General features: G+C 39.3%; 3 protein-coding genes across 3 annotated transcripts in view; 1 reads left to right on the top strand and 2 right to left on the bottom strand.

Moving 5' to 3' along the window:
* Positions 1-710: 710 nt before the first annotated feature.
* Positions 711-14,914, bottom strand: TDRD6 (tudor domain containing 6). Its single transcript, XM_032141729.2, has 4 exons — positions 8,835-14,914; positions 7,037-7,161; positions 5,016-5,103; positions 711-1,266 (listed from the first exon to the last, which is right to left on the bottom strand). Exons 1-3 carry the CDS (start codon positions 14,887-14,889, stop codon positions 5,017-5,019), a joined length of 6,267 nt encoding a protein of 2,088 aa, XP_031997620.1. The 5' UTR covers positions 14,890-14,914; the 3' UTR covers positions 711-1,266; position 5,016.
* Positions 7,072-16,639, bottom strand: part of SLC25A27 (solute carrier family 25 member 27) — a 43,928-nt gene continuing 34,360 nt past the window's right edge. Inside the window, exon 10 of the transcript XR_009211246.1 lies at positions 7,072-7,161. The gene's annotated coding sequence lies outside the window, so the exon portion shown is untranslated. The remainder of the gene's footprint in view (positions 7,162-16,639) is intronic.
* Positions 15,007-16,639, top strand: part of LOC116460488 (24-hydroxycholesterol 7-alpha-hydroxylase) — a 138,499-nt gene continuing 136,866 nt past the window's right edge. Inside the window, exon 1 of the mRNA XM_058432126.1 lies at positions 15,007-15,084. The gene's annotated coding sequence lies outside the window, so the exon portion shown is untranslated. The remainder of the gene's footprint in view (positions 15,085-16,639) is intronic.

The raw sequence follows: 16,639 nt of genomic DNA, 5'->3' as shown, positions 1-16,639 counted from the left end.
TCAACAATTTTTGTTTGTTTTTTTACAATCTTTTGTTGGTGGCGCATGCTGATGCTGAAAGGAGAAAATAACTATTGAAAATATCTACTAAGGTTAAAAAGAAATAACCTAACATAGTGCACACTGAGTATTTTTCAGGGTAAAGAAAGAAACATTTATCAAATGCCTACTCCTTTTCAGGGACTTTATATCAATTATTTCTAATCTTAAAAAACACTGCAAGAAAGGTTTTATTATCACCACTTTACAGATGGAGAAGATCAAAGTTCAAAATATTACATAATTTGCCCATGTCACATATCTGTTAAGCAGCATATAGCTAAGATCTGTTTCCAAAAGCTAAGATCTATACTTTGCAAAATCATGTTTAAAAAGTCATGGGCTTTAAAGTTAGGTAGGTCTGGGTTTGATCAAGCCTCTGAGACTCATTAGCTATCTGACCTTAGTTAGGCAAGTTATTTAACCTCTTTATGAAGTTTCAATTTTCTCACCTATAAAATATGGATAATATTGATATGCACTTCGAAGTTGATGATTAAAGTGAAAAAAATGCATTTAAAGTACAAGCTAAGTGACTAATACATAAGAGCTAACATTTAATATTACTATGCTTTCCCCAATCCTCCATTACAGAGGAGAGATGGAACCAAGTATATTTAAGAGTTCTATTTCCTTTTTAATAAAATGAGACCATCATACTAAGGATAAACTTTATTTAAGGATAAACTTTATTCAAATCTTGTATTAGAATACTTCCAAATTCAAACAGAATGTTAGTCAAATGTTTAGACAAACAGGCAAAGATTCAAAATCAAGACAAAAATTCTGAAGGAGATCCTGCTAAAAAGCTATCCTAAGTAGAATCAAATAATGTACTTGTCATGAGCCCTTATTTTTCTATTTTAATTTAAACACTGTATTTGAAAGGTACCAAAATAGTTTTATGAAATGTAATGTGTTAGTAATCTGTTTAGCAAAATAAATCCTCCCAACTAATTAGAAACATAATACAATAAAGACAAAAGATCCCAGATCTGTATATATAACAGGATCACTATAAACACACTCCACCGTCAACCTGAGACCTAATTTGTTTTCCACCTATATAAAAGTTTTGAAAATGACAACTTCTTGTGGTTACATGTTTTCAATTTCCTCAAATACTGTTGGTCTGGGTAAGATGCCACTTGTTCGAGGGCAGCTTCTGACTGATTGGCCACAGCTATAGATCCACAGTTAAATCTCCATCACCTCCAAACCCCTTTTCTGAAACAAAAAGAGAAAAACTTCAAACTGAGAAAGAAACATACAAACAAAAAAATTTATTTCCATGGGTGTTACCATGACAAATGTAATGTTCTCTAAAAGGGAGGGGGGACAGATGAGTATTCTAATTACTATAGGGCATTATTTCTATAGAAATAATGTTTTATTTTATTATTAATATTTTGGTTCTCACACTGTACCATCAAATCAAGTTTCTCTAAAAATTATGAAATTGGCATATTTTATATTTTGCTAGAATGGTGTGAACAAGGCTGATAATCAATTAGTTCTTTGTCCTTTTTGATTAGTATATATTTTTCACATGATATTAAAGCTACCATTAGCCGATTTTATTCTCAATGTGCCTCAATTCTAAGAACCACTGCATTGTTTATGAATAAGAATGTGCAATACCAAGAACCAGCCAATAATTTGAATCTTATATAAACTAAAGATTCAGAAATTCCAAGAGATTATTTAACAAAGATCATTTGAACATATGAGCCAATTAACAGAGAAAATTCTTTAAAATGTGAATTTATCACATTCGTAATTTAACTTTCAAGATTAATTCAGTTAATAAGTTTCCTATATTTCAAGAAATCCTCATCTTGGTTATTTATCTCCATAAGTATTTTTACATTTTTTTTACCTAAAGTGGTTTTTCTTCCCTGCTACCTATGTCCAAAGAAACTGATAAATCATTTTTGTTTGAGGGATTCAGCATAACAATATTTTTAAGAAATTGTAATTCTGGGTGATAGAAGTATTTTGTTTTAAAAACACAAGTTACCTTTAATTGTGGTATCACCCGCTGACATGAAGTAAAGATCTTTCCCTACTCTTTGGGATACAGCCTAACAAAAGGAACCTTTGAATTGCTATTGATTCTTTATGAGTACAAAATAATTCAAATCAGAAATGGAACCACAGATAAGCCAGAAAAGATGTAAACAACAAAAGGTATTTCTATCAAAATTATGACAATCTGATTTTATAATGAGGAATCACGTCAAATACATTTTCTATTCTTCAAATGCTCATTTCTCTAGAACATATCCCTGGAGCACTCTACACAGGGAGTAAAGCACCCTTTTCCAATGTTTAGCTCCCAAACCCCCAACAACTCTGGTAATTGGTGAAGGAGGGAGGGACATCATTGTTCAAAGGGCTGTTATTCAAACACAGTATCCATGTAGAGCCACAGATGCTTTATTAAGGACAATGAAAAGGGAAATATTTCTCTTATATTCCTTTTAACAACCAATAGCATCATGTGCATGCATCATGTGATACAGTAACTAATTAACAAAATACCCTTAGGGTAAAATAAAAGATAAGAAACCATTTTTTTTAAAAAAAGTAATTAGATTCCTAGATCATAGTGACTTCATGTATCATTAAAAAAAGTCATGCATAATACAACTCACTTTGTAAGGAAAGCTAGCTCATTTGTAGACAGGTATCCAGATTTAAGAGCTTCCTCAAATTTGAAGGAAGGATATTTAAATCTCATTAGTAACCAAATCAAAATTTTTAGAGCCTTACTCATAAGTAGTTTCTATATGTCTGCTAACTGGCCTAGTCAAAGCCAGAGGTAGTTATCTATTTACTTATCTAGATATATAATTTTATGTCTACGTTAAATAGTTCTTTTCTATGTAGCAGGCATAGAGAACTTTATCCAAACTGAATCTTGTATGTACGTATGTATGCATTTGGCTGTGGATTCTTCATAATTAATGGATGGAGACAACCCAAATGTAAAAAGTTTTAGTAAATATTGATGCAAAAAGTGTAGTAGGCTGATATTTCTGACCTAAGCAAAAAAGTAATTAACATAAAGAGAGATATTCAGTGATTTTTAATAGTAAAAATTTCAAATGACCTAAATATCCAACACTATGGGAAATGGTTTAATACATTATGACTCACTAGTGTCATGCAGCATTATTCAGCTATTAAATATTGTTTATGGCATTCTGGGTGCGCCAAGATGGAATAAGCTGACCATAACCTCTTTCGCTGATTACAATGAAAAATTCTAGACAGAATATAAAAAGCAACTACTCAAAGACTCAAAAGTGAACAGAAATAGGTAGATTAAGAATTAAAGTAAAAACGTGAATAATGACTCACAACAGGAGTGAGTTTCATAGGCCTTTTCTTTTCTTTTTTTTACTTCTTTGTCTCTTGATTTTGATCTGAGAGTGGGCCAAATCAAAACTGCCCAGCTAGGGTAGACAGCAAAACTCTGAGAGAAATTTCTTATTTATAGCCAGTGGACTAGGGATAAAGGAACCCTGAATGCTAGAGAGTAAGAAATAGGTAGGAAATCTCTTTGCTGTATTGTGGTATTATGTTTATTTCTATTTTTCTTCTGGCTTTGCCCTGAGGGTGGCAAACCCCAGTTACTGCCTGGTGACAGCTATGGCAACATAGGCACCTACAAATGTGAGAGATGACCCGTCTCTCTAGCCAGTGGAACCAAGAAAAGAGCTTTCTGTCATCTGAAGAGTAGTAATAGGAGATTGTTTTTGTTATCTCTTTATCTGCTTCGCTCTTACGGGCAAACAGAACTGTGTGGTGGAGCAGAGTCTGAGAGAAAAATACTGTCTGGCTAGGTGACCAGAAAAAGGGGCCATTGGAGGCTGGATAAAAGAGGATCCTGGGAGCCAGAAAATGTGGAGGACATCTCAGAGAGGAAAGGAGTTGAAAATGTTTAACTCCTAATGCTACACGTGAACTGTAAGTCTCAGGATTGCCCCTGAGCTATGCACATGCAGAACAGAGCCAAATAAGCACAGCAAAGTCTTTGACACCTAACTACTATATAAACCACTGACCAAAGTCCCTGACTACCCTGGGTGGCTTATGTACCAGGAAGACCTGAACAACAAAGGCTTTGAAAACTAAACTGACAGGACAATCACCAACCACAGAAGGAGAAACAGAACATGTAGTATGAATTGAAACCAGCTGATCATCCGCTATAACAAAAACTTCAACATTCTCCAGATTTTAACAGGACCCAAAGTCTTAAAACATAATATGCAAAATGTTCAGGATATAATCCAAAATTACTCAACATACAAAGAACCAAGAAAAGCTGACCATTTCTCTAGGGAAAAGAAAATCAACAGCTACAAACCCCAAGATGACCAGATATTAAAACTATCAGACAAAGATTGTGAAGGGAGAGGTTCAAGAAGTCCAACCACCCCAAACAGGATAAACTCAAATGCATCATAATGTCATGGCAAATTGCCCACCATATAGTCTCAAATGAAGAAAAACAGAATATAAAACTATACATAGGATGAAATCAATTGTGTCTAAAATATGTAGATTAAATACTTATATTACATATAAACAGAAAAATTATAAAAGAAAACCAAACTGGTCAACCTATTTGTCTCTGGATGGGTACATTATCGGTGATAGTTACTTTCTCATTTTTAATATTGTTATATTTCTCAGGTTTTCTGCATCTAATATGTATTTTATTAGAGTCATGAAGACCAAAACATTTTCTAATCAGGAAGTAAAACATTAATAACTAGTTTTCTCAGAATAATACTTGGCATAAGGACTAAAATCATTGATTTTGTTATTGCTGTTTTTAACTATTGTCACAGGATTTTTCTCCCATTTTTCCAAACACAAGGGACTTTGGAAATAGTTTGTTAAATCACCTTTCAAAATGAAGAACAATGCTCTCACTAATTACTATTTATAGAATTCCATACCTCAGGTGGACTCATCAAATTTGGGTATGCCACTCCAGACATTCTCAGGGTTCACTGTCTCCTCCATACCATTTGAAAGGTTCAAAACCTACAGGAGAAAACAAATTTTTTTAAGTGTCCAATTCAAAAAAATAACTGATTTATGTACCAGAGCAATTATTTTAAAAATGAAATATTATTATTATTATTATATTATTATTATTATTTTGAGATAGGGTCTTGCTCTATTGCCCAGGCTGGAGGGTAGTGGCAGGATCAGAGCTCACCGTGACCTCGACCTCCTGGGCTCAGGCAATCTGCCCACCTCAGCCTCCTGAATAACTGGGACTACAGGCGCACGCCACCAAGCCCAGCTAATTTTTTGTATTTCGGGTAAAGACAGGGTTTCACTATGCTGCCCAGTCTGGTCTCAAACTCCTTGGCTCAAGCGATCCACCTGCCTTGGCCTCCCAAAGTGCTGGGATTACAGGCATGAGCCACTGCACCTAGCCCTAAAATGAAATACTTTAAAAGACAATGAAAATGAATTTATTGAGCTTCAACCTTATATTTCAAACTCCATACTACTTCAGTTTCACAAACATATATAGAGTATCTATGACTGGTGATCAAAGATGGATAAAATTTCAACATCGAATAGTTCAAAATCTAGTGGAGAAAAGACCTCTAAGCAGATAATTAGAATACACCATAGGAAGTTCAGACTTCTGTAGTAGGAGGTATAGGATTGTAATATAGAAATAAGGCTTTTTTTGGGATGGGGGAAGGTTGAGGACAAGGATAAATTTAGAAAATAACGTCAGTGAATGCTCCCTGGTAGAGGCAATGGGTAAGTAAATTGGAATTAACCAGTTTGGTAACAGGATGGAATATAGGTAAAATAGAACTGCATTATTAAATATATCGAAACAGCAAGCAGATGGTATATGTAAGAGAAGTCAAGAATTTTGATGTTCATCTAATATAAAGTACAAAATATAAAGAATTAGGGCCAAAGAGAGTACATAAACACCTAACCCTAGAGGATTTCCTATGCCATGTTAATGAGCTTGACTTTTATGTTCCCGGCCAGGGGCTCTCCAATTTTAATGGAATATGAATGCACATTCGGGAATCCTAACCCCAGAAATTCTGAATTAGCAGGCCAGGCCAAGGCGTAGGAATCTATAATACAATTTAAAAAACAGCTGGGCGCAGTGGCTCACGCCTGTAATCCCAGCACTTTGGGAGGCTGAGGTGGGTGGATCACGAGGTCAGGAGATCGAGACCATCCTGGCTAACAAGGTGAAACCCCATCTCTACTAAAAATACAAAAAATTAGCCGGGCGTCGTGGCGGGTGCCTGTAGTCCCAGCTACTCGGGAGGCTGAGGCAGGAGAATGGCGTGAACCCGGGAGGTGGAGCTTGCAGTGAGCCAAGATCGTGCCACTGCACTCCAGCCTGGGCAACAGAGTGAGACCCTGTCTCAAAAAGAAAAAAAAAAAAAAAAATATATATATATATATATATACACACCAGGTAACTCTCAAACAGGTGGTTTTCAAATCACGGGAGAAACACAATCAACAGGCTCCCTAATAAGTTTTACACAATAATGATGCAATCAAATTTGCATTCTACAAACCTCACCCTGACACCGTGGACAATCAATTTAAGGAAGACTAGAAGAAGCAAACAAAATAGAAGGTTATTAGAGTAATGTAGTTGTGAAATGACTCAACTAAGGTAGTGGCATTAGATATAAAAAATTCCAACTAAGAGATAAGATGTGTAAAGTGTGGAACTAGGTGATTAATAGAATTTAGAAAGAGTAAGGGAGATAGAAGATACAACCTAGGATGATTTCTTGCTATGATTCTTATATATGGAGATTTAAAATATTTGTGCATTACATCAAATTATCAGGCGGAACAAGCAGGTAAACATTTGTTCTATCACATTCTCTAGTCTGACAGAGTCTGCTAAACTTTCCTTAATAGTCTGCATATACATTTGGAGATAAAGTACTTAAACGTCACTTACCCTTGTTCCTTCTTCAGCTGTTTCTAAAATCTCACATTTAGACCATGTGTTTCTTAGACTTGACCACACAACACATTTAGATCCAACAGTAAAGGCTTTCAGAGTGTAGGTGTTCTGTGGTTGAGCTGCCAAATTGAATTGAGTAAGACTCAATGCATATCTCTTAATTCCTTAATGCAACATACACAAGCAAAGCATTTTCCTAATCTGCATTATTTCTATTATCATCAACATCATGTAATTAGTACATTGGTATGACTGTCTCCCTCAATTTTGTTAAAAATTCTTCCAGTGCCCCTCCCCCATATAATCTCTTACTGCTTTTCTAAACCAACAAACCAAACAAAAAATCACATCATAAGGATGTGAATCTGATTTCTAACAGTGAAAATCGCTAATAAAATATGGTACTATTTAGACAAGTGGTGTTTTTTATACTTACAACAGCCGTTTCTATAAGAAAGCAGCATGTTACAAATGAGCAGACATTCTTATCACAGAGTTAATACTTATTATTATTAAATATGACAATGAGGAATAAATATCTAATGCAAGGGTAATACTTAAATAACTTACGTGTAACCACAGGATGGCATACCATGCAATTAAAATATTTTGAAAGCATTTTTAAGGGACTAAAATGCAGGATTCAATACTGTATGATAGTATGATCTAAATTGTTTTTAAAACTACGTAGTAGACATACACAAAGACGGTAAAAGACAACAAAAAGAAAATACATCATGCTGTTAACATTGATCACTTCTTGTTGATTTTCATTCTCACTATTCCATTATTTTCCTTATTTTTACAATGGTTCAAATTTAATAATATAAAAATTGACATTTAAAAAGTATAGCATTGATTATAAAAAGCTAAAAGTTACCCATTTAACAATTCTTTTTAAGTAGCAAACAGTAGTAAAAATAATTTGTAAAAAAGTTAATATAATAAATGTTCTCCAAGATTTACACATGAAAATTTTTTTGCTTAATATAGGCTACCTAAATCTATTTTCTTTCTTTAAGGGTTTCTAATGAATTGCAAGATCAATGCATGATACAGTTAAGTCTAAAAGACCCTGTTAAAATAATCCTTAGTGTAAATTTATGCCTATAGCAGTGCTATAAATTTGGCAAGGGAATACCATGTTTTATAAAACTTACCAACACATGCCCTCTTGACTATAAATGTGATTACATTTTAAATGTGATTAACTTTTGGAGACTAATAGATTTCAAGCATTCAATTTTTAAACACAAAACTAATATTTCAGTGTTTCTTCCAGCACATATTATGCACTGATTTCACAATATATTTTCCCCAAGTTTAAAATGCCCTTCATAAAATCCAATCTGATTCACTTTCCAGGTTTTTAATCTCTTTTACAAAAAATTATTTTTTAGAAATCCATATAAGAATTATTCTCTTTTCTTTAAAACAAATAACAACTTTGGAAAGTCACTATGTTAAACTTAAAAGTAAAAGGACACTTTGGGAGGCTGAGGCAGGAGGACTGCTTGAGCCCAGGAGTTTGAGACCAACCTGGATAACATGACAAAACCCTGTTTCTACAAAAAATAGAAAAATTAGCTGGGTGTGGTGGCACACACCTGTAGTCCCAGCTACTCGGGAGGCTGAGGTGGGAAAATCACTAGAGCCCGGGAGGCAGAGGCTGCAGTGAGCCAAGATCACACCACTGCACTCTAGCCTAGATGACAGAGCAAGACCCTGTCTCAAAAAAAAAAAAAAAAAGAAAAGAAAAGAAAAAAGGAAAAGGGAAAAAAAATTCACATACCTGAGATATGATCTGGTAAACCATTATTGTGCTTGCTTCCATCACTGCTTTCTTCCTCAGAGAACAAGGGCATCAATGCTGAAACGGCATCCCTGTTTTTATACTCTATAAATTCTTCTTCATATATATTCATTTCATTCTGTGTTTTGGGATCACAATCTGCTCCATGTAGATGCAATGACATCCTGTGCTGGTCATCAAAAGATTCTACACAACTTGACTTTCTCATGTCCTCAGTACACATGGATTCCTGTGCTTTCTGACTAACTCCTGAAGACAAAGGATCCATCTTCTCATCTAAAGGCAGCTGGGCTGTAGGTAGTTCTAGTTCTGGCTGTTTCTCAGCTTCACAGCTGAGAGGAAGCTGCAGTGTAAATAGCTCCATGGCGCCTTTTGTGACACACTCTTGGGAGAGTGGCACACTCGGTGGCACCGGGCTTAGCTCCCCTTTTTCTTCACCCACAACCAGAGAATTCTGTAACTCAATAGATTCCAGTTCTAAGAATTCTTTTGATTCATCATGAGGAGAAAGTGGCAGCTCAAGTGAATTCAGTTCTAGTATCTCCTTTGTTTCATTAGCATGTGATAGTAATGTGTTAAATCCTGTAATCAGGTATTTATCATCAAACTCTGCTTTGTCAACCAGATGGCACTCTAATTCACCTTCCAGTTCCTCAGTATCAATTTTATCTTTGCAGAGGTTTTCAAAGCCTTCACAAATGTTATCAGTTTTAGGGTCACGGAAGTTACTTGGTTTGGTTCCAATGACGTTTACATCGTTTTCAGTTATTTCAGCAAGCTCATCTGTCTGCTGTTCCATATATATTTTATTTTGTACAGCTTTATTACTTAACTTCTTAAGTCCTACATCAAGATTGTAGGACCCACGAGTCTGCTTTATCTCTGAGTCAATATTTTCATAGGGAAGAGCACTTTTAGTAATACCAGTCTTAGAATATTTCTCCATTTTCTCATTAATACTTTTACCTTTGCTTTTCAAGTCAACAATTGCTAAAGGGATATCACAAACATCCCTTCTGATTTCTAGTATTGTTATTTCCAACACATCTTCTGTTATTATTTCATGGAAATAGTCATTTCCCTCTTGAGAACATACCCCTTCTGAAATGTTAAATCCCGAGAGGCAACATGGAAAGGCTTGCATGGGAACCGACAAAAGCTCAGAAGGAATGGCCCAGAGTGCTTTTGGGTCCACACAGTCTTCAATGTTTCCAAAGTCCACAAGCCTGACAGATACAAGATAATCTTCACAAATATTAGTGATAAGTGCCCTATAATAATGTCCATCTTCTCTGTATCTTACTATACAAGGATCTCCAATATAAGGACATGGGATACAATTTCTCCTGTCTACTACCTGTTCTCCAGCAGTCTGTACTTCTACTTCTAAACACTGAAGTTTCTCCATATCAGCAAACTGACACCAAAAGTACTCAGGTCCATCTATCACAGTGGCATAAGCTCTTACCATTTTTTTTTGTGGATTATACCAGTTAAGAAATACTGAAGTGTCAATGTCTGATTTGTCAACAGACTTTGAATTGGCATCTTTAATTACTTGGGTAGAAAGTTCTATTTGAGATTTTTCACTGAGAGCATACCTGCTAATCATATCATCTGCTATGATCCCATGTTCATCAGCAAGAATAACTTCCCATCTGTCTTGAAATTTAACAAATTCACATCTTATTGCAGTCTCGCTGGTCCGTTGGGAAAAGTAATGCATCATTTTCTTAGAATTTTTATTGTCAGGAACCCCAAATCCCTGCAAGGAGCAATGAATGCACAACCCTGGCAATACCGCATTAACAAGGTCAAGCCTACCTAATTTGTTAGTATGAACCACAGAAACATTGCCATAATCTATAAACTGCACAGAGAGAAGGTCATTGGGTTGTTGCTCCTTGATCACAGCACGATACCATAAATTGTCTTCTGGGAAAACAGCACATATCATATCTCCTCTTTGCAAAGGTGGACCTGCATAATATTCCGGCCTTGTTTTAACACTGTTTAATCTCTCTGAAAGATGACTAATTTCAGATTCATCTTCTATTAGTTGAACATAAAAGTCTGAAAGGTCATTTATATGAGAAACATACACAGTTGTTTTAAATCCGGGCATTATAATTTTCTGTGGGAACTCACAAAATTTCAGAGGCAAATCTTTGTCACATGAATCTCCTATTTTTCTCTCTGAAAAAGTGGCTTCTACTCTTGCTGTTTTCCAGGGTGTCTCAGCAGAAATTTCTTCTTTCTTTTCTCTTGTTAATGGAAACACTTGACTATTTTTATTTCCCATAGAGTCTTGATATTGAGTGACTAAGTTTGTTTTTGTTAAACTTTGTAAAAGTTTGAGTTCCTTGTATGATGAGTCGATCTTAGGTTTATATGACTCTTCCAAAATTTCTTTATTAGGTAACTTGTTCCCTACTGATTTACTTAAATACTCTGCACATGGCAACTTCATATTCTCATTTTTTTCTGCAAGAGTTTCAGTTGTAGAACGGAGCACTTCACTTTCTTTTTTTCTTATTCTATCTTTGTAATTAAGTAGCCCCAACTTCTTATTAATACTAGCACTAATTTGAATATTGTCACCATATAGTTCTATAATCAGTGTTCCATCTGGATCTTTTGCTACAACTAAAGCCTTCAATGACTTATCTAAAATAGTCTCCTGAAACCACACCACCACTTCTTCTGGTATACGATCAGGAATATCAGATAATGAACATCTGACAGCTTGCATGGGCAAAAGTAAGACATCATATGCATCACTAGGTATTGGAAGCAGATCATCACTTGTTACTACATAAATATTCCCAAAATCAACAAAGAAGACTTTCTTTGGCTCTTTCTCTATTACTGTGCCCCTATACCAGTTTCCATCAGTATACTTGGCAAGGCACAAGTTTCCAGGGTTCAAGGGAGATGTTTTTAAATTCAGCAAAACTTTACTTAATTGTGTAATACTACATGACAACTGTTCTAAAATATTTGCATTTCTTGCCAGCTGGCAATAAAATGTCCAAGGGTCATCAATATGCGTTATATAAACTAATTCTTCACTTCCAATTTTGATATCATGTGTAGAATAGAAGTAGGAATGCAGCTGAACAGAGGACTCCAAAGGCTTCTGAAATTTTAGTGGTCTTGCAAGTCTCTTTTCTACCAAGAAATGGCATGCGCTCTGAAAGGGGGTTAGCAAATCCACAATGTTAAACAGTTCTTCATTATTAATTGAAGCCAGAGCAAATACTGTACATTTTAATTCTAGATTTTTTTGCCATGCATTATCTATAAATTCATTGAAAGCTTGTATTGCCTTTACATCCCAAACAAGGGGATTCTGGCCAGTTGGGTGAATTAAATTATAAAGACTGCACCTAAAAGCCTGAGCCTTAACCTTGAGAAATTCTTCACTAATTGAATAAATATTCTTCACAGATACCATTTCTCTGTCTCCATAATCTACAAATATTACATTGACATGCTCCACAGATTGTATCCCACTAATAAGTGCCCTGGACCACTGTCTGTTTACTGTTCGCTTAGCCAAACAAGCAGGGGTGTTTCCCTTGTAAGGAGCAGCTGTATTTTTGCAATAGTACTGAATATCAGACATTAGAGTTTTAAGTCCTTGTATGTTCCTGGTCAGCTGACACCAGAAATAGCCAGGGTTTTCAACATAAGACACTCTGACGTCTACTGTACTTCCAACTTCCAGCTCTCGTTTACTAGAGGAGCCTGGCTTAATTTCCAATAAATTCTGTATAAGAGGAAAATAAACAGACGCTCTTTTCACTTTTTCCTGCACAACTAGTTCAGTTGAACCATTTGTTACAACTGTTGTGTCACTCAAAGCTTTTGAAACAGATGTGGTTTTATTCTCTCTCTTGGCTTTCTGCTCTCCTTCTCTGGTCTTGGCAAAAGGTATTTTGTTACTCTCCGTAGTAAAGTGATTTGAAACATGCCCTGGGGAGTGGGCATTTACCGGGATATTTTCCTTTGTTTCAAATTCCTGATACTTGGCATATCCTGCTTGGGCAATTACCTTACTAATGTTTTCTTCCCCTGTTCTTGATTCATCAAGAATCTCAATAACATATTGATGATCCTGTTTATCAAGAATATGGATGACTAATTCTTTGTGGAGCACAGTCTTTTTAAAAAAGGAAACTGCCTCCTGGCTCCAAGTTTTTCCCGAAGGCCAAGTATCAGCTAGGGTGCACTTCAGAGCCAATACTGGTAGCTGCCTAAACTGAGGAAGCAGCATCCTTACATCATACCAGTCCACATTTGCCGAATTGCCTCGGTCAACTAAGAATACATCCACACTCTTGTCATCCAATTTGGTGATTATGGCCCTATAATAACCATTTTCTTTCCACTTGACACAGCAAAGGTCATCAGGTTCAGGTTTCAAAACTACACCATCCAGCTTACTGGCAGAGGAATAGAAACCGCACATTCTCCTCATCAGCTTACTGAAGGTGACATTGTGTTTCCTCAGCCTAATCCAAAACTCAGAAGGATTTTTAACAAACTCTACCTGCGCATTGTAGAAGGCATTCATCTTTAACCTGATAGATCTTAAGGCTGGGAGTGAAATCTCTTCATCTACTTCTTCAGCAGGAGACTGAGACTGAGATGTTTCTGGTTCCTCCTCCTCTGTTCCCTGGCTCTGAAGGGCTCGGTCAGCCAAGCAACACGACTGTACTCCAAACACACGGTTCAGATTAATCCCATCTTCTCCATACAGGCTGACATAATATACACGCTCAAAGGAGCAATAAAATTCAATCTTTGCATTCACTGCCTTGCCCAGTATCAGTGCCTTCAGGTCACCGACCTGTGACCGAGACCAGCCTCTCCCACCGTCCCAGAGTCCATACAAAGCACAAGGGTAGGTCACCACCGGCATTCGAAAATATTCAGGCAGCAAGTACCGAAGGCTGCTGCAACTCACTAACTCCTTCCTTCCATAGTCCACATGAAGCACCTGGGCACAGCGCTGGGGCCGAAAAGTCTCCAGCAAGAGTGCTCTGTACCAGTGTCCATCCAGGCCACAGGATGCACACGGAGAGCCCGGCTTGTCTGGGCTCTCCTCCCTCTCTTCCCAGGTGGCACTGGTCGAGTTCTCATCCCCTGTCCCCGTGCAACCCCGGTATACCTGGGCCATGCTCTCGGAGAGGCGGTGGATCTCCTGCGACAGGTTGCGAAGCTGGCAGTGAATGCGGTGGGGATGGCACACTTGGGTTACGACCACGGGCTCCGTCACGCCCAGCTGCAGCTGGGGATAGAAATAATCCAGACCAGGCTGCTTTTGCTCGAGCGGGACTCGCGAGAGAACCGGGACCCCGGAGCCCACGCTAGCAGTGGCCGCTGTGAGATAGCGCTCCAGCAGCGAACGGAAGAGGCTGCTGGGCACCCGCCGGGCCAGGCCCAGCTCCCGCATCTGTTGGAACACATCGGGCACCTCCAGGAGGACCAGGCGGTGGAGCAGCAGCACGTCCAGGACGCACCCGTGCACCTCCTTGCCCTGAAGGTTGCTAAGGAAGTCCACGGCGTCGGCGGGCCAGTGCTGCGGCTCGCCCGCGCCCGCGCTAGCGCCGCAGCCTGCCGGCACCAGGCCTGCCAGCACGCAGCCCAGCACTTCTGAGGGCAAGTTGAAGAACTCTCTGCGTCCAGGCGCCAGCGAGCCTGCGCCAGCCGTGATGGTGCGGCCCTCGTCCAGCAGGAAGACACGGCTCTCCTGTGCCTGCCGGCTGATCACGCGGCAGCGGTGCCACAAAAGCCCGACTTGCACCAGGCACAGGTCGCCGGGCGAGGCCGAGGCGCTGCCCAGCGCCCACTGGCCACGCGTGGCCGCCGCTTCCTGGATTTCCCGGCTCAGCCGCAGGTACTCGACCCGCCGCTCGCCCACCAGCCCCCACAGCTGCACCGGGATCACATTGGGATGCACGTCCACAAAGGACACCCGCAGGGACAGCGAGGCCCCTGGCGCCAGCATTCCGGGCGTCGAGCACATCTTGACGGCGCGGCGCGGCGCCCACTTCCGGAAATTCGGGGCCGCTAGTCAGGGCCTCGAAATCCTCCGCGCCGCCGCAAGGCGAGTTCCAGCCAAACTAGGTTCAAAGGACCCAGGGGTGGGGAAGGACGCCGGCGAGGCGTTTCCTCGGCAACTCCCCCGTCGACGGTCCTACAGGACTCACGCCGCGGACTGGTAAGACCCGGTGGCCCCACCAACCGCCCGAGGTCGCGCCTCCGGGCACGCGTTTACTGCGCTCGGCGCCGCCACTTCCGGCCACGGGGAGTGAGCGGGGCCAGTTGAGGCCTGGGGTTGTCCTAACGCCTAAGGGCCCAAGGAGCTTGTTGGGACCTTCAGTAGACCCTGAGGTGGGAGGTTTTGGACACAACCTGCATCTCCTCAGACCGCCTTCGACTCTGGAGGCCACCGTGTGACTGCCTGGCACAGGGCTGCGGTGAGGACCGACCAGAGAGGGATTTCCTTTTCGTCCTCCCAACTACCAGGGATTGAGCACTGGGGGCCAGGCAAGGTACTAGCCAGTGGCGTTCCCGACGGGAACGAGAAACGCAGGAGCCAATGGCACGTTCCTAGGCGTTAAGGCCGGAACTTTCGGAGGGCCCCGGGTGCTGCTGCGGGGCACGGGTGCTCCTGCTGGCTTAATGTATCCGTGGACAGCCAGGTGCTCAGCCTCTATTCTTTAACCCTGTTTCATCGTCTGAATTGATAGAGTTGTTATGAGGTTAAAATAACGTATGAAAGTATATAGCAACTGGTACATATTTCCCTTCCCACACTTAGCTGATACGGGTTCCTTTGCTGCTTTGCTGTCTAACTCTGGCATCCCAATTTTGAAGGCATTTTCATTTACTCACAGAGCTAGCACAGAACTGGATTCATAAAAGGAGGCCAAGAGGAATGGAATCAACATTCCTTCAAGCCTCTGCTGTATATACTAAAATCTTAAGAGGATAACCCTCTGAGGCCTCTGTTTGTTAAATGTCCAAACCTCCATTTGCAATGGAAAAGTGCAGGCAAACTAGGAGAAGTTTCCAGGATATGTCTACATTAGATTTTTGTTCATTTGCAAAGTTAGACACATCCGTGGAAGCTTCTTATAGTCTGCCTATACTTTTCATTCCACGTTTCGAAATGTCATTAAATACAAATACAATAAGGCAGTGCTTAAAATGACCCTGGCCTAACTGTAAATCTCAGTGTCTTCAGTCTGTCCAGATTAGAGGCAACCATGTGCTTCCACATCACCCTATGCTTACTTTTTCACGGCACTTTTCACATTGTGTGGCAACTGTCTGATCTCTATCATCCCGCCAGCCGACAGGTTCCCTTTGGCAAGTACCGTTTGTTGGATTCTCGGAATCTAGCTTGGAGTGAAGGCAATGAATATTTGCTAAATGAATATGAATGAATGAATGAATCCAATTTCTCTAAAAGCTTTGGCTTTTTCCTGAAGAACTCATCCTTGAAAACTCAATTTTCCCATTTTTTTCTAATTGTTTCATATTCATTATGGAAGAAAAACATTTTATTTAAAAACATCTAGCAAGACCTAGCTCAAACGTCTTTTCCTCATGACTCTACTATTCACCCTGGCAGAATTGGTTGTTCCTTTTTTTTTTTTACATACTTCTATATTATTATATTTTGTAGCTCTCTGTCTGCCACAGTAGGAACATCTTAAAAGCAGGAACACTTCTCATTTATTTTTATGTTCCCGATGCCTAGCCAGTGC

The sequence above is a fragment of the Hylobates moloch genome, unplaced genomic scaffold (genome assembly GCF_009828535.3).
Source record: "Hylobates moloch isolate HMO894 unplaced genomic scaffold, HMol_V3 SCAFFOLD_20, whole genome shotgun sequence".
NCBI lineage: Eukaryota > Metazoa > Chordata > Mammalia > Primates > Hylobatidae > Hylobates > Hylobates moloch.
Note: the sequence above shows the minus strand (reverse complement) of the source record. Positions and strands in the feature narration are given on the sequence as shown.